General features: G+C 42.4%; 1 protein-coding gene across 1 annotated transcript in view; it reads left to right on the forward strand.

The window, feature by feature from the left end:
- The window catches only part of CHRNA7 (cholinergic receptor nicotinic alpha 7 subunit), a 112072-nt gene that overhangs the window by 37539 nt on the left and 53188 nt on the right, over positions 1-21345 (forward strand). Inside the window, exon 3 of the mRNA XM_042940474.1 lies at positions 11558-11602. Within this exon, the coding sequence (XP_042796408.1) occupies positions 11558-11602 (45 nt within the window). The remainder of the gene's footprint in view (positions 1-11557; positions 11603-21345) is intronic.

The raw sequence follows: 21345 nt of genomic DNA on the forward strand, positions 1-21345 counted from the left end.
CTTGGCCTTCCCTTGGCACTCCTGGGCAGAGAGTCTGTAACTCTTTCAGTTGTACCCACTGGTGTCCTACTGGAGCCTTCTGGTGTGGTGAAAAGGTGGGGAGAGGAAGCATTCTGTAATCTTATGATAAAATCTCAGTCTTTTGGTAGGCCTGTGCTCCTGGGCTTGAACTTCTCAGGTATTTCCTGGTGATACAGTTCTTCCCTCTCCCACTCTGGTGAGACAGAAAGACTACAGGGTACTGATGTGGGCAGGATGTCCTCTTCCCAGCAGGAATAAACCTCTCACAAAGTCTGGAGGATAGGCCTGTGCTGAGAAGGTGCTGGATGGCCTATTTCCCTAAAGTTGCTCCTTCCCTCCCCATGTCAGAGTTTCAAGATGATTTTTCTTGCATAGTTTTCATGAGAACTTGGTTGACGCGGGGGGCTCCTGGAGATAAAATCCATGAAAGTGTAGGGGTGTCCATAGGATTGTGGCCTGTGTCACGTGGATGAATGAGGTGTGGGGGTTTGGTTCAGCTCCCCTCTACCTGTGGAATCAAAGTTTGTCCTCAGTACCAACAAGGCACTGCTCAAACTCTCTGTGAACATAAGTAGTCACCATTCACATTCACTCTGTGACTGTAAGTAGTCACAGAGCTCTGCCAGCATCAACTTGTGCACTCACAATGTGCTTTTTACGTCCCTCTTGAATTTTTTGTTTTGGGGGATTTCTTGTGCTTTTTTTTATGAGCTTAGATTTGTATTTTAAGAGATTTCAGAATTTCTAGGTGTTTTATGGCACAATGGTGTTAAGGTTATGGAGTCTACCATTTCACCAGGACCAGGAGTATGTCTTCTGTGCATTATCCCAGAACCCTTACTATTTCTCATGTGTCTGTTCTCCATTTCAGCTCTAGTCCTGTCTTCCTGTGTCACCTCCATCTCCGACCTCTTCTTTAATTGACTTAATCTCTTTGTGTTTTTCCTCTGCACAAACTGTGATTATCTCATGCCTTGCTTTCATGCCAATAACTCAATTTTTAGCTTGCTCTGTTTTGTCCCTTTCTGTGTCTAATTTACTAGCTATGTAATCATGTTGTTTTGGTTCTAAGTTTATTTATTTAACTCTGCAGTTTCCCTTTCATTTCATTTGGTTATTTAATGATCTTGTCTTTGAAATCATGTTTAATTTGATTCAAGGCTTTATTAAGTTATATTGTATAAAGAACTCATGGGAAGCATGTCCTTGTTTGGGCTTTTTTTTCCAGACTATATTTTATATTTTATTTGTGCCTATCTGCTTGCCTTCCTTTCTTCCTTGTATTTGCTATTTTAAAAAAAGTGTATCCATCCATTCATTCATATACTGCTATATTTTGTTTATGCAGCTGTCATTCCAGATTTTTTTTCAACTTGCCCAGGACTTACCCTCATGATATGTATACCCATAATTTTTAATAATCTGTATTATAATGGTGGCGAGCTATTTTTTATATCATTTTCCTTATTTTTGGTCTTATTTATTTTACCTTAATTCATTAAACCAATTAATCTACATTACTTGTAGAAATATTAGAAATGCCAAATAACTGGGCACTGGATGACTTGGTTAAGCGTCCAACTTAAATTTTTTTTTTAATATTTATTTTTAAGAGAGAGAGCATGAGCGGAGGAGGAACAGAGAGAGAGACACAGAATCCAAAGCAGGCTCCAGCCTCTGTGCTGTCAGCACAGAGCCCGACATGGGGCTTGAACCTACGAACTGTGAGATCATGACCTGAGCTGAAGTTGGATGCTTAACCAACTGAGCCACCCAGGTGCCCTAAGTGTCCAACTCTTGATTTCAACTCAGGTTATGATCTCACAGTTTGTGAGTTCAAGCCCTGCGTCAGGCTGTATACAGACAGTGTGGAGCCTGCTACAGATTCTCTGTCTACCTTTCTCTCTGCCTCTCTCCTGCTGGCACTTTCTTTCTCTCTCTCTCTGTCTCTGTCTCTCTCTCTCTCCTTCAAAAATAAATAAAAATTAAAAAGTTTAATAAAAATTGCACCTGGGTGGCTCAGTTGGCTGAGTGTTCAACTTTGGCTCAGGTCTTGCTCTTGTGGTCTGTGAGTTCAAGCCCTGCATCAGGCTCTGTGCTGACATCTCAGAGCCTGGAGCCTGCTTCGGATTCTGTGTTTCCCTCTCTCTCTGCCCCTCCCCTGCTCATATTCTCTCTCTCTCTCTCTCTCTCTCTCTCTCTCTCTCTCTCTCTTTCTCTCTCAAAAATAAGTAAACATTAAAAAATGTAATAAAAATGTCAAATAACAACAAAGAAAAATGTTACTGTTTTTACATCCTGCTCCTTCCTTTCACGTACATCATCCCCTTCCCTTCGGCCTTTTGAACACACCTTTGCACCAGTTCCACATGGAGTGTTATGTTGGGATCCCTGTATCTATAGTTCATGTCTTTAGAGGACCCCAATTGTGATAAGATGTGCCAGGACCAGTTCCTGCTTTTCATTGGAAAAGCCTGGTGTTGAAGCTGCACACATTTCTGTAATTTCTCAGGCATTTGTGGGGTCTGGCAGTGGGTGCAGTTGTTTACTCTTAGCCCTGTAGGAGATAATGTGTTATGTGTGTTGCATTTGTTGTAAACAGTGAAGGCAATGCTTGGACACTAATTCAGTTACAATGATGGTTTAAGTGTAAAAGGGAAATTTATTGTGTCTGTTCAAGGAGAGTTGAGATAAATCTTCATTCTGGGGTCACTGAGTGCATCTGGAGCCCTTCTGCCTCTCCTGCACTCCATAATCTTCTTCCCACGCTCCTGCTTCCTCCTTCCACCACCCCCTCCACCTCTCAGCTCTTCTAACTCAAGGTGCTGTGTCTTTGTTAGGTTTCACTCTTACAATCCCCTTTCACAGCTTTGTTCCTCCAGATTTGGGTCTTCTGGGGGAGATAAGGAGGCCCTTCCTTTTACAGAAGTGGAAAGAAGACCTTTTAGTCCCAGTTAAAAGTACACTTGAAACTCCATGCCTCCCTTGGGGAACCTGGGCAATGCTGGGTATGGGGTCCACCCAGCGGGAACCAAATGGCTACACCGTCAGGGTGGGTCACTTCCCTAGAATATCCCTCTCATACCTTCACACACAAACAGCTGGAGTGGCTCAGTGATGGGCCCTAGTCCCTTCAATATTGCACTGGGCAGTGGGTTTTATGGGGGAAAGAAAATCAGTTACCATAGGTGCAAGGACCTAAGTGCCTGAGACACACTTGTCACTAGTTCACCTGGCATGCATACTTCCCAAAGGAGTCAGCCTGATGGGGTCAGTTTTGTACCCTTCATTATGATGTGTCTTACCTGGGATTAAGTCAGTAAAGAATTACACACTGACCTATTGGGAGGAAAAAAATGTGTATCTGTTATATACTCTGGCATGATTTTAAAGATTTCCTCAAGTCTTTTTCTGAATTGCTCCTGAAAACAGTGTTCTAGAGACATGGAGGATTAACTTTGGTAGCTAAAAATAGAATAAAAGGGTCCTAAATCACTTTGGGGAGTTCTAGAGACAATTTTCCAAGGACTATAGCCTGTCTCTGTGGAGTTCTTTGGAGCAGTATTTACGGTATCACGCTCTTCAGAGTGCTGTGTTTTAAAGGGACAGAGCACACACATTTCCTTTATTTGTTAGTACTTAAAAATACTGCTAGAAATAAGTGTATATCTCTAAACAGGTAAGTGATGATTAAGGGGTTCCAGAACCTGGGTAGGAAAATAGTGAGATTCCTTGGCCAAGCCTGCTGTGAGGCTGGGTAGCTGGTGGAGGGACGTTAGATCCAATGCTTGAAGGAAACTGTGTTGCATACATTCTTTTTGAAAAGATTCATATCTGAACATGCATACATCACAGAATAATCCTTAACCCATTAAGAAAATTAAGTGTTGAGAGGTGCCTGGGTGGCTTAGTCGGTTGAATGTCCTACTCTTGATTTTTGGCTCAGGTCATGATCTGACAGTTTGTGAGATCAAGCCCCGAATTGGGCTTGTCACTGACAGTGTGGAGCCTGCTTAGTATTCTCACTCTCCCTCATTTTCTGCCTCTCTCTCTCAAAATAAATAAACTTACAAAAATTAAATGCTGACATTGAGACATTAACCTCATAGGCCCAGATTTCAGTGAGAATAAAACTAATGTAATGATACACCACACTGAAAGGTAGGCAGTTGGAGGTAGAGAGATGTTACCTATTTGGGACAAACTTTCTAAGCCTCTCCAGTACCTTTGTGTTGGAAGAACTTATTTCTGATAATTGAGAGTTGGAAAGTTTTCCTATGTTTTCGTCACTTTTGGTGTGGTACTCATTTAATCCTTGCAACTTGCTGGAGATGTGGCAATCAGTTTCCTATTTTTTGTTTTTATTTATTTATTTATTCATTTATTTATTTACAGAGACAGAGAGAGAGAGCCAACACAAACTGGGGAGGGGCAGAGAGAGGGAATCTGCTAGCACAGAGCCCAGTGCAGGGCTCAGTCTTGTGAACTGCAACATCATGACCTGAGCCGAAACCAAGAGTTCTATGTTTAAGCCAACTGAGCTACCCAGGTGCCCCTCAGTTTCCTATTTTTACATATAGGAAACCGAGTCTCAGAAAAGCTCAATGACTACTCCAAGTCTACACAGCTTGATGGTGACCCAACCAGGTCTGCTTGTGATAGATACCTAGATTTTTGATTTGCACTCCCAAGACAAAGATCATGAGCAACCCCAAATGAAAACAAAGATGGAATAGGGGTCTGCACCCTGAGAGGGCCAGGTCTTTAGGTACAAGAAACAGGGTGTCTTACGAATGCCTAGCCCTATACCAGTGGCTCTCAAACTTTTAAGCTTCAGAACCCCTTTGCTCTCATAAAAGCTATTGAGAATTCCCCCCATTTTTATGTGGATTATATCTATCAATATTTACCATGTTAGAAATGAAAACTAAGAAAATGTGTCAAGTTCATTAACTCATTTTTAAATTGTAATAAACAATTACAAATTGTTAACGTAACTAATATTTTGTGGAAATTAACCATTTTTCCCAAGCAAAACAATTTTACTGAGAATGGTGGCATTGTTTTATATTTTGTAAATCTCCTAAATACCAAGATTAATAGAAGACAGCTGGATTCTCTTATCTGCCTCTGCATTCAGTCTGCTGCTGACATCATGTGCCATATGGTCTCTGCAAAGCTCTCCCCACTGCTCATGAGGAAATGAGGGGGAAACAGCCTAAAAACTTCTAATGATTATGGAAAAAGTTTTGACTTCACTGATCCTCTAAAGCATCTCAGAACCTCAGAGGTTTCCATACAGTAATTGAGAATTTCTCTGCTATACAGATACCAAAGGGGACCATTTTTTTATTAGCATCACCAAGGTGCTCACTGTTGTGATATTCGGAGGAGTCTCATGGTGCCTCAAATACAGGTGTTGAGATAAACAGGTAAAGATAAGGGGTTGGATCTCAGATTCTACACTGAGCTGTGTGACCTAGGGCTAGGAACTTACTTTGTTTACAGATGCTATCTTTATTCACCCCTTCTCTCTTGATTATAAAGGTTATATATGCTCACTGCAAAACATTGGAGCAGAACGGAGACATATTAGGTTAAATTTGGGAGCCTTCCCATTATCTCAATTGGTAAATGAGAATAATAATAGTACTGATTTTCCTGGGTTGTTGTCACAAGACTGATATAGTTTAAAAAAAGTGTGTGTGTGTGTGTGTGTGCGCGTGCATGCACACATCCACGCATGACATTTGCAAGAATCCAAATGTCTACTGAAGGTTTAGCTATGTTTTTTTTTTTCAAAAAAAAAAATAATGTTTATTTTTGAGAAAGAGAGAAAGAACGAGCACTAGCTGGGGAAGGGCAGAGAGAGAGGGAGACACAGAATCTGAAGCAGATTCCAGGCTCCAAGCTGTCAGTACAGAGCCTGACATGGGGCTTAAACTCATGAACTGCAAGATCATGACCTGAGGCAAAGTCAGATGCTCAACTGACTGAGCCACCCAGGTACCCTAGCTATGTAATTACTGATATTCTTTGTGGTGAAAATCATGTGCTTGTTCATCTTTTGCCCATTTTTCTCTTGGATTGTCTGCCTTTTTCTTATTGATATGTAGGAGTTTATTTCTTATTCTGGGTATGAGTTTTTTGTCAGACCTACGATCTCGCTGACTTAGGGGAAGTCACGGACTCTCAGTTTATTATTCTGTAAAACTAGGGCAAAAATATGGTTGGTGTAAAATTAAATTTGATAAAAGAAGTAATCCTTGCTATAAACTACAAAGACTACATGAATAGGAATTTATGTTATCCAGCAATTTTCTCTGCAAACAAGAACTTAGACAAAGTGAGATGTATTGTTATCTCCTTTTCTCAGTGTCTACACAAAAGCAAAAAGAAAGTGTTGGGAACTATGAAAAATAATTTTGAATAATGTTTCTGTATAACTTCCAGAAGAATAATTGCTATATGAAATGAGAGGTAGCACGTTACACATTATCAGAACCATTGTACTCAAAACAGATACATGATTATTCTGGGAGATTGATTCAAAAAAGCATAGCTACTTAAATCAAAGTGTACTTTAAAAAAAAAAAAACACTAACATTATTGAAGTATGATTGATGTACAAAAACTGTACATATTTGATGTACACAATTTGACAGGTTTGGAGACAAGCATATACCTGTGAAACCCTCCCTAAAATCTGTATCATAAACATAGCCATCACTTCAAAAATTCCCTCCAGCCCTCTTTATTTATTTATTATCATTATTAATTTCTGTGATAAAGTTTAACATTAGATCTACCCTTTTAGAAATTTTTTTTAAATATGTAATATGGCATTGTTAAGTATAGGCTCCATGCTGCACAGATCTCTAGGAATTATTTATCTTACAGAGCTGAACATTTGTCCCAATGGACTAAGGCCTTCCCTCTCCCCCTCCCCTAGCCTCTGGTAGCCACCTTTCTACACTGAGCTTCTGTGAGTTCAACTAATTTAGATTCCTCATGTGAGTGTAATCAGATAGTACCTGTTTTTCTATGTCTGGCTTATTTCACTTAGGATAGTGTCCTCCAGGCTCATCTATGCTATCACAAATAGCAGAATTTCCATCTTTTTTTAAGGCTGAATTATATTCTGAAGTGCTCAGATTTTTTTTTTTTTTAAATGAGGCATTAGACTAGTTGGCTATGGGGGTGCTTTGTCACAAGGGCATCCTGTGATTCCATGGCGACCGTCGGTCGTGTCTCCTCTTGTGTGGTCCCAGGGGTAGGAAGGAGTGTGGGTCTTGCAAGAGAATCGTATGTGTGAGGGCAGCCCCACAGGAACAGCCACTGGCACTGAGTCACATGTCACAGCTTGTATGAGGCTGCCCTCGCCTCTCCCACTCTGGGCGGTGGTCAGGAAAGCTGTTGTCTCCTTATTTTCTGGGAGAGAAAATTGAAACCCACAGAAACTGAGTGCCTGAGATTAGAGGGCTGAGATTGGAGTCTGGAGGGTCTTCCTCTGCATGGGGTCTGCTCCACCATGCTGTCCTGCCAGGCAGGGTCATCACTGAAACCATATTCAGATTCTGTTCTGCTTGCTGGTTATTTATTCAGAGGCCCTTGGGCTGGGGTTTGGATTCCTTCCCACAGGAACCCCAGTGTTTGACCAGTGTGACATCCAACTCATGAGGAAAGAGACTACTGAATGCAGTTTCATCAGCTGATTCAGGATTTAAACAAGCTCAAGCGCAGTACAGGAGGCTGGTGGCTTTGCTGTCAGTGGAGGATGTTTAGATAAGAGGGAAGGAAGTTTCCCTCCTGGGTAGAATAAGTAGATTTTGGGAGAGGGAGTGGAGCCCCTGTATGTTCTTCCAGGAACATCCTAATGCCTGAAGCCAGAGAGACATCTGGGAACTGCAGATCCATCTGCCAGCTTTCTAAACCAAAGGCTTAGTCTCCATGCCCAGTTCTCCACATCACCTCATCATGCACAGCGATGTGTAAACCCTGAGGCATGGCGGTTGAATGCAGGCTGAAGTTGTGCCTTGGGCCCTCTTGCAGAAGGCTCAGGAAGCAGGACACTGGCTATCCTCAGGGTGGCAGGAAGGAAGGCCAAGTGGCTGGTGTAGGGGGTGTAAGTGTGGGCACTGGGGTGTGTAGGAGACCTGGCCACTGTAGACTGCACAGGCCCTAGGTCACCAGGACTACACCTTCAGAGGGCCACCGAAGGATGAAAGTGTCCTTTCCAGGTAGGTGGCTGTCCTCTGTGTTTATAACTCCAGGAGCTGGTTGCCACATCCTTTCTGAAGTAGGCTGAACTGTTCTAGGCCAGGGAGGTTCTTCCTCATGTTGAACTGAAATCTGCCTCTCCTCATTGACTTTCATTCTCCTATGCAAAGCCAAGGTCTGTCTGGGTTGCTGGCTCTGTGCTGGAATCCCTGGTGATCCAGGAGGCAACTTCAGTCCAGGGCTGCCTGCTGGGGGGGCCTGGCCTGGAGCAGGAGAAAGGAGGAAGGTGTGGGACAGGGCAGGCCCTGGGAGATGAGGAGGAGTGAGTTCTTAAAGGGCAAGTGGTGCAGGTGATGGCATGAGGGATCTGTGTTTTTCAGTATTCCAATATCATAGGGTGTAAAAGTGAAGGCTCATCCTTGGGACTCTACCCCTGTCATCCTCTCTGAAGGTGTCTCATTCCTTTACTATCACCTTTTGAAATTATATCATTGTTGAGTTGTGTAATCCCACCCCCCACTCACATTTTGTATTCCATGAGCTCAAGAACAATGTTCAATTCCTACTCTACATGTCTGGATAGCATAATGCGTGAGACAGGAAGTATTCTGCAAACATTTGTTGAATGAGTGAATAAATGAATAAATGAATGAATGAATGAGCACATGGCTGGACTATGGCTTGTAGAAAAGGCTGTGTGCTACACTGAGAACCTTGGTCTTAATTCTTTGATCAGTGCAGCTGAAGGAGGGCAGAGAGCTCCATCTGGAGCTTAGTGGAGGTCAGACTGTGTGTGGTCTTCATCAGCTTGGGCTACCATAACTTAAATACCACAGACCGGGTGGCTTAAACAACATGCATTTCTTCCGTACAGTTGTGATGCTGTTTGTAAATCCAAGATCCGTGCACTGGTAGATCTGGTATCTAGTGAGAACCTGCTTCTTGGTTCATAGAGAACCATCTTCTCCCTCTGTCCTCATGTGGCAGAAGGGGTGAGGGAGCTTTCTGGAGTCTCTTTTATAAGGCACTAATCCTATTCCTGGGGGCTCTGCTCTCATGACCTAATCTCCTTCCAAAGGTCACCTCCAGATACTGTCCCAGTGGGGTTGAGTTTGAACATGTGAATTTCAGGGGAATGCTAACATTCAATGTGTAGTGTGGAGAGGACGCTGCATCTCAGGGGTGGTGAAGAGGTAGGACACCTTGTCTCTGTGCGGACTGAGAGAGCTGAGAGCCTCAGCCAGCCGGTGGCCCTGGGACAGAAGCTGGGAGGAAAGAGACCTACTCTGGGAATGCCAACAGCAGCCTCCTTGCTGATCTGCAGGCTGGTCCTCTCAAATCTCCACGGAAGGCTCCCTTACCTGGCATCGTTGTGCTCTCCAGCAGTGGCTGGCTGCTGCTCAGTGTTGATTAGTTTGAAATGCTGGCACTTTAGTCCCATGCTGCTACACACCACAGAAATTCCGTTTCACTCTAATGAGGTTTCAGTTCAAATGTTGGAAAGAAGAAAGCCTTTTAATTAGATTGGTAGTAATTGAGCTCCCAAACCACAGAAGCCTTTTTCTCAGAAGCTGAAGACACAGATGCAATTAAAAGAAGGAAAGCCACCCAAGTGGAACACCAGCTAATTTTAAGTCCATTAAAAACAACAACTCCTTAATAAGTTGACACAACAGATGTATGTCCTAAAAGAGTTCACTGATGCTTTCAAATAATATTGGAGATTGAACCGGAACTAGAGTACTCATGCAGTTCAAATATATGGCTCCGTCGGGAACCATTCGCTTAGTACAGAGTACAGAGAAATGTTAGCTCCATAACTTTTTCCACCCAGAAGACTCTGCCATGTTTTATTTTGGAAAATAGAATGTATTTTTCCTGTAACCAAACTGACATCTACTTCTGGATTCAGCTGTGTCCTGAGACCCTACTAGGACATTCTTCCCTGTCCCTCCTCAAGTAGCCCTGTTCTTTCTTCAGGATTCAGATACCTCCCTACCTCCTAGTTTCACCTTTCAAAGGTGCTCAGAGTGTGAGTTGCTGGGCCAGGGCCATTGATGCATCAAGTAATCTTTGCCAACTCCTTACATGTTCAATACATTTTTTATTTTAATGAGAAGCAGCATTTGTTTCTCGTTTGCATCCCTCCCTATGACCACGCCCCAGCAGATGCCATGTTCTCTCTGCCATTGGGATTGTTTTTGTGTATGCCATAACAGGACCAGGTAATTCCTGCTGGAGGAGCTCACAGTCTCAGCTTCTAGGCACTCTGCTTGAGGGCATTAATAAATACTTTCTCTTAGAGAGAATGGCAGTTGTCAATTTGTAGAGTCCTTTGGGTGGGAATTGAGTGCTAAGTAGTGAATACCACTATCTCAGTATAAGTATTGCATGGAACTTGGTCGTTGGTGTGTGCACACTGGTTTTTGCTAGGCCATGTTGGGCTCAACCAGCTGTGGTAAAACACTGCTTGCATCCCAGTTGGAAAGGCTGTTGTTGACTAGAATTTTCTTTAGGTGTCCTGTGCTGGAACAAAGTCATGGTTAGTACACTATCCCAAGCTCTGATTAAAGCACAGACTTGGCACTCTTCTGGATGCCACCCGTAGGTGGTTCAGAAATGTGGAAAAAGGGGCTTTGGGTCAGAAAGATCCAAGTTTGAATAGCTCCTTCACAAAGTCACCTCACCTTTCTGAAACTTGGTTTGCTCATTAGGACAGAATTTACCTTGCAAGTGTGTGTCAAGGGCCAGGAATACTTCCTGGTAGATAAAAGGTGAGAGAAAAGGTAGGCAGATCCACAGGGACCAGGGAGAAATGTGGCCCACACACTACCATTGGCATATGGTACAACAGCTGTCATAGGTCATGCTCCCTTTCCTGGGGGAGGGAAGCATGAGATATTTATATTTGTTTAAAACTCTATACTTTCTGGTAATAAACTTGACTTTAAAAAATTGGAATTTGTACCCAACTTTATTTTTTAAGCATATAAATTATTTTAAAGAGTACAAAGGAAAGTAAGCTAAATCATAAGGAAGTGTCATCTCTGGGTGGTGGGGCTGTGGGTTTTAATTTTCTTCTTTATACTTTGCATTTTGTAAGTGCTCTATAATAAATGTCTGTTACTTCAGAATAAAGAGAACAAGCTTAGCTCTGGGGAAATGCTGCTTGAGTGTGTTTGGAAGTGCTTGGTTCCTCCTAGTTTCCACGCATTCCCACAGCCCCAGTAGTATGATTCCTGCATGAATAATGGCATCAGTCCCTCTTTTGTAAACCATATAAGCAATATTTATGGTTCTTTCTTTTTCTTTGAAGGATGAGAAGAACCAAGTTCTAACTACCAACATTTGGCTGCAAATGGTAAGTTGAGACAAGGGCAGTCCTCTCCCGTGGGTCTTCCTGCTGTGGTTTCTCAGATGCTCCTGCTTGAAATGACCCTGAGAAGAGTCAGGATTGTCCTCCCTAACTCCACACATGCCAACTTATGTGAAGTAGAACATCCACTTTTGGGTATTTCTCACTGCGTCCTACAGGGCTCAGTGAATGCGTGTATTTCCTACAGGGTGATTTGGGGAAATTTTAAAAGCACTCATGCAAAACAAGTAATAAGATGAAGATCTACATTGTTGGTAACCTGTTTGTAACCTGCACCTTAACTGGTCCCCAGGGTTTAGGGGCAGCCGCCTCACTCTCTATGCCTTCTAGATGCGCATAATGGGAATCCTAGAGAGTTGCCTAAGCCAGAGGCTGTCACAGTCATGCTTAGTGCTCTGCAAGAGCACTAAGAATGCAAGAATTCTGAAATGCTGTATTCCATTCATGGATTTTTAGCTTGACATGTAAAATCCTCACCTAAATTTAATGAATTGCAAATGATGTCTTTTCCAGCAAATTGTAAATATTGGCATTTAAAAGTAAAACTGTTAGTCTCTATTTTAAGTGGAAACTAAATACCATAATGATTTGATGCCCATCTCATTCATTTAGGAAGGCCTTCCTATATAAAGAAGGCCTTCTAGCTGCAGATGTCTTGCACAGTCCCTTCCTTTTATTATTGCACTTGTATTGCTATGCCACTTTTCACACAGAACTTATCCTAATGTTCTGTAATTTCATGTTTGCAGGTTATCAATCACTCTGTCTTGGTTCTCTGAAATGTAGATATTTACATAAAGTCATTCTTTTAGACAATAAGTGTTAATTTTTTTTCTTTTGGATTGATTTAGGATTACAATGATTATTGGTTCTTAATTCATCACGGTGGCATTCATGTCTCTACCAAAGATGGGGCTTTGTTTTAAATTAATTCATATGTTTGTAGACGATGATTTTTTTTATTACGAAATGAGACACTAATGCAGATTTCACCATCAATTCTATGACTTTTTTTTTAATTTTTTTTTTTTTTTTTATTTTTGAGACAGAGAGAGACAGAGCATGAATGGGGGAGGGGCAGAGAGAGAGGGAGACACAGAATCGGAAGCAGGCTCCAGGTTCTGAGCCATCAGCCCAGAGCCCGACGCGGGGCTCGAACTCACGGACCGTGAGATCATGACCTGAGCTGAAGTCGGACGCTTAACCGACTGAGCCACCCAGGCGCCCCTCTATGACTTTTTAAAATAGATGTAGTAGTGTATCGTTCATTATGAAAGACATTTTGTTAAAACATTAGTCAATTCCTTGAACTTCTTCCAGATTACATGACAAAAATAAAATAGTTTCATTGGAATGTATTAGCTGACAGCTTGCTTAGTTTCTCATTCAATTTTGTTGAAAACAAGGAATTAAAACGTGCCTGATCTTTGAAAGTTTTTGTCACCTGATTTTTAACACAATTTACACAGACACTGGTATTTTGAATCTGCCTTTTGTTGTTTGCTTCTTGGGTCAATCTCCCAAGATAGGAGTTGAGGTGAGGGAAATTCCCTTTCTTTGTAAGGCAGAAATCAGAGTAGTAAATGTGGGGAAAGGAATATTGCCAGGTGGTTGTTGGGCAGGTGAGTTTTGGTGGGAATGCAAGTGGAAGTTCGGGAATAGAAAACAGATTCACTTAAAGCCATCTGCTGTATGTCCCCGGAGCAGGCTTTGCTATACAAGAGATGCCTCACAGAACCTGCCTGTAATGAATAAAGTAGAACCTTTGCAGAATTTCCCTGCAGGATTTAAAGCAACATTCCTTTTTTTTTTTTTTTTTTTAAGTTTTCCTTTGAAATGTATATACTACTTTCCCTTTTTTAAAAGACTTGATCTTTTTAGAGTCGTTTTAGGTTCATAACAAAATTGAAAGAAAGGTGTGGAGAATTCCCATTTACCCCCTGCTCCCACATCCCCTTTCTGTCTCTTTTTTTTAATATGAAATTTATTGTCAAATTGGTTTCCATACAACACCCAGTGCTCATCCCAACAGGTGCCCTCCTCAATACCCATCACCCACCCTCCCCTCCCTCCAACCCCCCCCCCCCATCAACCCTTAGTTTGTTCTCAGTTTTTAAGAGTCTCTTATGTTTTGGCTCCCTCCCTGTCTAACCTTTCTTTCTTTCTTTTTTTTTTCCTTCCCCTCCCCCATGGTCCTTTGGTAAGTTTCTCAGGATCCACAAAGAGTGAAAACATACGGTATCTGTCTTTCTCTGTATGACTTATTTCACTTAGCATAACATTCTCCAGTAAAACAACATTCTTTAGTAAGCACATCCTATTTTCATCCTGTGCACATCTGCTCTAGCTTCCCTCCTTTTGTCTGGGCACGTGGGCTTGGGTCTGTTCTCCCCTTGGAGATGGCGCCTCCCTCCTGGGAAGAGGTTCCCTCTTCTGGGGCCTGCTGAGAGTCTTACTGTCACAGTTGTCCCTGTTGCTTCTAAAGTCATGTCCTAATAGCGTCTAGAGGTTGGCCTCATTAGCATACAAACTGCAGTTTGTTTGTCTCCATTAACTTTCCCCAGTGACTCTCCTTTCCTTCTTACCTTTACAGCAATGTTCCTTCAAGCAGCATCCTCCCCAGACATCCCCACTCTCTTCCCATGAATTCTCAGTTAAACTCACCCTTAGCTGACTTGGGGTGAGCAAACCACTAACCCCCAGGTTGTGAATGCTATACTCTAAATAATGTTTTCCCCCCGTTTTTCTTTCTTTTCTTTTTTCTTTTCTCTTCGTCTTCTTCTTCTTCTTCTTCTTTTTTTTTTTTTTTTGAGAGAATGAGAGAGTTCATGCCTGAGTGGGAGATGGACAGAGGAAGAGGAAGAGGTAGAGAGAATCTTAAGCAGGCTCCATGCCCAGCACAGAGCCCAAACTCTTAACTCTGAGATCATTGACCTAAGCCAAAATCAAGAGTCAGACACTTAACTGATTGAGCCACCCAGGTGCCCCTTCCCTAATTTTTTGATGAAAATTTTCAAACATACCTAACATTTGAATTTATGGGGAGTCTATAGCCTCACCTCTTAGATTCTGTAATTAGCATTTTTTTTTTTAATTCTTACTTTATCCCATTTGGCTATTTATCCATCTTTCTATCAGCCTAGCTTATTTTTTTAGTTCATTTCAAAGAGGAATAGCAGACAGTGGTGCATTTTCACCTGCATGTTTCAGGCAGCTCTTTGACCAGGGTTTCTTTCAAGGTAAAAATTTTGTATACAATGTGATGTATAGATCCTAAGTGTATCAGTCAATGAATAGCCAGGAATGCTTTCAATTCCTCAGTCCCACCCCCATCAGGAAGCAGAACTTCGCCATCACCCCAGGTGATACCTGATGTCCCTTACCTGTCAATACCTGTCCTATCTTTCCACTCTCCACCAAGGATAGAACACCTTTATTCTGGTTTTTCCAGGGATCGATTTTTTCCCTCTTACCTTGGGTCTCTCAGGAACATTTGGTAGAGTGGATTGGTCCCTCTTACTGGAAATTCTTCTACATTTAGTGTTTGGCTACCTGTCCTTAGGTTTTCCTCCTAATTCTCTAGTGACTCCTGAGTTCCCCCTGCTAGTCTCTTCATCTCTGTGCAGTCATTCCTTGTCCCAGGAGTTGGAGCACCCAGTATCCTGGCTTAAAGCACCAACCCAACTGCCTTCCTGGTGCCCCTACATGGGCACCCAGTAGGCTCTTAAATCCAGTGTGTCCTTTCTTTCCCTTTCTCACTTGTTCCCTCTATAGTGAAGGGAAGGAAAAATTCTTCTCTACCCTTTGGGGTCTTCCACTTGGACTAAGATTGAATTTACATGAGACTGATTAACAGGAGAAAAAAAAAAAACAACAGAGTTTTATTATGTGCACACGGAGGCCAAATAATGACTTTGACAACTTTGACACCTAAAGAAATGACAAAGGCAGATAGTTTTTAAACTTTTCAGACAAAGACACGATAAATCTGTGAGGAGTTAACAGGACAAAAAGCCTTAACTTTGGGAGCTTTAATTAGTAAGGAATTCTAAGAGGAACTTGGGCTGGGGTGGTAAATTAGTAAAAAGTCACAGGGATTGTTTATATAGTCTTCTTGGCTCTAAATTCCCTATCTCTGGTGATAAGGATGTCTCTACATCCTAATTGAGGGAGGACACCTCTCACATGGTAGATTTATTTCCTGCTTTCAGGGGGACAGTGGAGGGTCTGAGTGTCCCTCTTGAACAAGCTGTATCGTAATTAACTTTTATTTAAAATAATCAGTATGACAAAGTGGCACGTTTTGGGCAGCCTGCCCTTGGCCCCTACAATTGCTGTCTCCATTTGGATAAATGGTAACTCCATGTATTCATTTGCTCAGATCAGAAGCCTCAGAGTCACCCTTAGCTCTAGTCTCTCACACCTACCTCCGATCTCAACCTTCAAAATAGAGCCAAGCTCTAACTACTGCACATCAACCCCATTGCTTCCACCTTGGTCTAAACCAGCATCATTTCTCACCTATGTTACTATGGAGATTCATAGCTGGGCCTTGTGTTTCAGCCCTTACCTCCACTAGCGATGTCTGTTCTCAATATAGCAGTCAGCGTGATCCAAGTAAGAGAAGAAGAAGGCTTAGCCACAAGCCTCATTGACCCAGATCCTTCCAGGGGCTCCTGTCTCACCCAGTAGCAAGCTGAGGTCCTTGAGGTGGTCTGTGACTTTGCATGCCAGGCCTTCACTTCTTCTACATGCTCCCCAGCCCTCTTCTTCTTGCTGTGCTCCTTGCCCTGCTTGTTGCCCTATACACATCATCTCCCTCAGGGCCTTTGCATTTGCTCCCCCTGCCTGGAAGCCTCTTTCCCCAAGAACCACTTGCTTTTCTTTCTCACTGCTTAGTAGTATCTACCTGAAGATCACCTTTTCAGTGAGGTCTTCTCTGAGTTCCTCTCAAACCCTACTATCTCAAACCCTCATTGCCTACCCCCAGCCCATACCATTCTCTTCACCTCAGTATCTTAGTCTTTCTGGCTGCTATAACAAAATACCATAAACAGGGTGACTTATCAACAACAGATATTTATTTCTCACAGTTTTGAAGGCTGGAAGTCCAAGGTGCCACCATGGTTGCGTTCTATTCAGAGCTCTTTTTTGAGTTGCATTTTTGTTGTGTCCTCACTACGTGAAATGGGAGTGCTAATCTCTTAGGGAGGGATCTGTCCCATTGTATAAGGGTGCTAATCTCATTTGGGAGGGCTCTCTCCTCATGATCTGATTACCTACTAAAGGCCCCACCTCTGATATCCCTCACACTGAGATTAGAGTTCAACATAGGAATTTGGGGGAACACAACATGTATTCCCTAAGTCTACTTCATTTTGTTTTTAAAGCCCTTGTCCCATACTTTGTATTGTTTATTTGTTCTCTGGCTCTGAGTTCTCATCCCCCACCTGGAATGTGTCCTCTGGGAGGGCAGGACTCCCGTTGTATTCACTACTCTACCCCCAGCAGGCATGAGTAAGTTTTGTAGAATGAATGAATGAAACAAAAAACTCAAGGTGAACCTAGGAAGGGCTAAGATATTATGATACAAAATAAAGCCAACTCCACCTCACATTTAAACACTGTAGTGTAAGCTCTGGGAATTCTGGGAGATAGTACAAATGTTTCCTTTTTTATATAAAACCAGGCATTTCCCATGTTTTCTATGGTACAGAGCTGCTGTTGACATTTTTCTTATAAAGAGAGAAACACCTAATATGCTCACTACATATTAGGTCAGAGACAGGTCTGTCTTCCTGATGCCTATATCCTTATCCCTCAGTAAGCAAATGATCGTTAATAACATATATGATTTGGCATTTTTTTTTCAAAGAGTGTTGTTTTCTAGGAAAAAAGTAACTAGATTATTACTTATTGCATTGAGTTCAGGTGCTCCATAAATAAGCATGCTTGCTTTGGAGGATGTCACTGGAGACCTCTAAATTTCTTTCAAGCACAGCTTATTTCTAATTCATTATTGCACTTGCAAAAACGTCCACAGCTTCATTTGTTTTAAAAATCACCTTTTTATCTCACTTACCTATTCACCTTATCTTTTTGAATGCCTGCTACGGGGAAGACATTGAAGTAGGTCACATGAGGGGGAACCCAGAAATGGATGAGACCCAATTTCTTCTCTTAAGCCATTTACAATCAGGCTGTGCAATTTACAGCCTAACAAAAAGGTTAAAATATTGTGAACAAGTGACTCCCTTGAAGTATGGCAGGAGGCCAGCTGGTGGTGTGGACAGTGGAGTTCAGAGGTGGAAAAAATCTCTGCTTTACAGAAATGGAAAGGAGAGAAGGAAAGGCATAGACCCTTATAAATGTGAAGATCAGGAAGCATTGGTGTGTGTAGGTGTTGCATCATTAATTAATACTTGTTTCCACATGCCCACCACCTGGAAACATGCTGGGTGCCTTTTTAGCATGTGTCCTTACAAAGCAGGGGTGACATATTTATCTGGAAGGTGGCATCTGTAGCTCATGTAGCAGCTTTAACACTGGCTTCTGAATGAATTTTAAGGAATCATGGGCATCTTGGGTTTAGAACAGACCTTAACAGGTACCTAATCGAAGCTCTTTCCCCCTGGAAAGCCTTGGAATTCCTCTGAGGCCACAGCATGGAAATAAGGAACTTGAATGTCACCATGGCAGGCCTTGGAAGTTGCACCGGGGCCATTTATAAAGCCACCATCACCTAGATTCCTGCTTGTTATGTTCTCCAGCTGGTGACCAGCCTAGCCTGACCTAGCCTGAATAAACGGTATGAATAAGAAGTGAAGCTCCATATTGAAGACCAACAAGGCAGAAGACCCAAGGGAGGCAGAAATATGGACAGGAGAGGACAGAAAATCAAGGAAATTGCCTTCAACCACTTTTCTTCCCCAGAGCTTCATGTTGCTGAATTGCTGTTCTGAAAATCTGAATCTGAATAATCTTTTTCCCAGGGTATTTAAACTCTGAGGTCAATATTCTGCAAATTAGAGATTTTCTATACAGTCAGAATAGAAGGGCAGAAAAGTAAAATAAATTAAATTCTCTTTTGACTTACAGTTTGTTATTTTGTTTTCCTTTCTTTCACTTCCCCTTGATTTTGTAGGACTTTCTGGTTATTTAAATAACCCGAAGGAAGAGAAGGTTGCTGTTCTATATACCTCTTCTTATTCCTAGCAGGAAGCAATTGGGGTAGTTTCTCTGTAGATTAGTTTTATCATTTTGGGAGGCCTGTCAGATATGATCTGATTTAATCTATAAGAAGAAGTGGCAGCAGCATTTCAGTTTCTGAAGAGATGGTTGAGCCATCCAAAGACTTGCCTGTGCTTTTCAAAAGAATCTGGCTTCTCTTATGGAATTTTAACCATTCTTCTGACTACATTTTCCATCCTTCTTATGTTTATTCCCTATTTTTTGTTTCCTGATTATGGATTCTAATTATGGAATGAATAGCATTCACACTATAGAATGCTAGGTTGTAAACCATGTTTATTTCTAAAATACTTAATTGCTGCATTTTCTACCACTTCATCTCTGAGAATGCCACACCTTAGGTTCACACACAGGCTAGCCAGTGGCTTGCTTAGGGCCCTCATGATGACCCATAGTTAATGGTGATTTCAATCATTCTGTCACAATGAGAGAAAAAGTGTTGGGGGCAGGAGGAAGAAGGAGGCCCACTTTCTTCATCTGAGATCAAAATGGTTGACTGGAAGAATTTCCAAAACATGTTTATATGGAGTTTTCCAACACCAAGTACATGCTGTCTTTCACACCAGCAACTGATTCTCTGATTCTCTGGATACCAACTGGGTAGATCCTCTCTATTTGGAGTTAACATCAGATCCTACAAGTTAAGGACTCAATCTCACAAGACTACCCCATCCGATGCCAGGTGCAAAAGGGGTGTCCAGGCTGCCCACACTTCTATCCAGCTGAGTTTGAATGCTGAACAGCTCATGGAATTCAAGAAAACACTTATATTTACCAATTTATTATAAAGAATCCTGATCAGGAACAGCTGAATGGAAGAGATGCATAGGGCAAGGTGTGAGGGAGGCCCAGAACTTTCATGCCTTCTGTGGGCTACTGTCCTGGCACTTGGATGTATTCACCAATCTGGAAGCTTTCCGAATCTTGTGGTTCAAGAGTTTTTATAACCCAGTCCCCATTCTCTCTCCTCTCCCTGGAGACTGAGGTTGGGTGGGGCTGAAGGTTCCCACCCTGTAATCAAAGCTTGATCTTTCTGATGACCGGCTGCATGCTGGCAACCTGAGGTGATCTCGGGCCCCCACCCTAAGTCACCTCACCTCAATAGAATAACCTCTGGTGGGCTCAGAAGGTGCTCTATATGAATAATAAGAGACACTCCTATCCTCAGGAAGTTCCCAAGGTTTTAGAAACCATGTGCCAAGAACCTGGGACATAGACCAAATATGTTTCTTATTATACCATAATGTACTTTTTTTTTTAAACAAAGAAAATGTTCCCTTTCTTCTCTCTCATTATCCTGCTATAAATATTTCCATGCATGTACATGCACACAAACTTAAAGTTTCCTATGGCCTCAAGGTAGATGTTAATGGGGGCCAGTTCTGAGACCCATGGAAGGATTAGGGTTCTTATGGTACATCTCAGATCAAGGGCCCCTTCCTCCCTTGTATGTCCCCTTAAGAACCCCACATAGTCATATCTTGAAGATTAAATGAGAAGGGATCCCACAGAAATAGGGAGAGAAGGAAAATCACAGACTCTTCCAGATGGTCTGGGAGTATTGGCGTTTCTAGACTGACACTATCAGCTGCCCAACCTGCCACACACTGTCTGTAGGAAGATTTTGTGCAGGGCCTCCTGCCCTCCAGGGATCTGAGTGGGGAGTGAGTGCTTTAAGAGGATACAAAAGCTCCTTCTGGAACATTATTATTCACAAGCCCCTTTACACATCCATTCTTCAGAAACGCTCATGGAAACCTGTGGCGTCCTGGGCTCTCCTGCTCCCAGGGCACACAGCCCCCACATTCCTGCTCCGGCTCCCAGTGCCCAGTTGATGAGGCTTCTGCACCTTTAGCTGTAGCTTGGTTGTTACAGCTCTCCTGTCCTATAGTATCTTATGAAATGGAGGAATCCCTCTTTTTTTTTTTTTTTTAAGCCATCATTTGTCATGGGCCTACCAGGGCCACATGACTTACCTGCTGCTGCACACATTTCATCCTTCCAGTGCCGTCCTGCCCTGTGAGGCAGACACCTGTGAGGAAGCTGCAGCTCCCAGAGTGGGTATTTACCTTGTTAAAAAACAAAATGCAACCAAGTAAACTTGAAGATCTAACTGGCTTAATTAAAGGATTTGTGAGTTGGGCAGCACCCTATCTAGCAAGTAGAGAGAGCTCACACAAGTTGTACAAAATGGAAAGTTTTTATAGGAAGGAGGGTGGGGCAAGAAAGTTATAAGCAAGGGAAAAGAAAGGATTGTTTCAGGCAAGGTAACCTTATCTTTGGGGGAGGGGCAGGGGGTTTTATCAAGCAGATTATATCTCATCTTCCATTGAGGGATGGAGAGGGCCCTGTGGCGACAGATGACTTCACAGAGGCTGATCAGAAAATTCCTGATTGGCCCTTTAAGACTTAGGTTTCTGTGAGAGGTTGAAAATACAGTTAAGTATTAAGCCTCAGTTTGGTGACTTGGCCTAAGT

This window comes from Panthera leo, chromosome B3, assembly GCF_018350215.1.
Source record: "Panthera leo isolate Ple1 chromosome B3, P.leo_Ple1_pat1.1, whole genome shotgun sequence".
Classification (NCBI taxonomy): Eukaryota; Metazoa; Chordata; class Mammalia; order Carnivora; family Felidae; genus Panthera; species Panthera leo.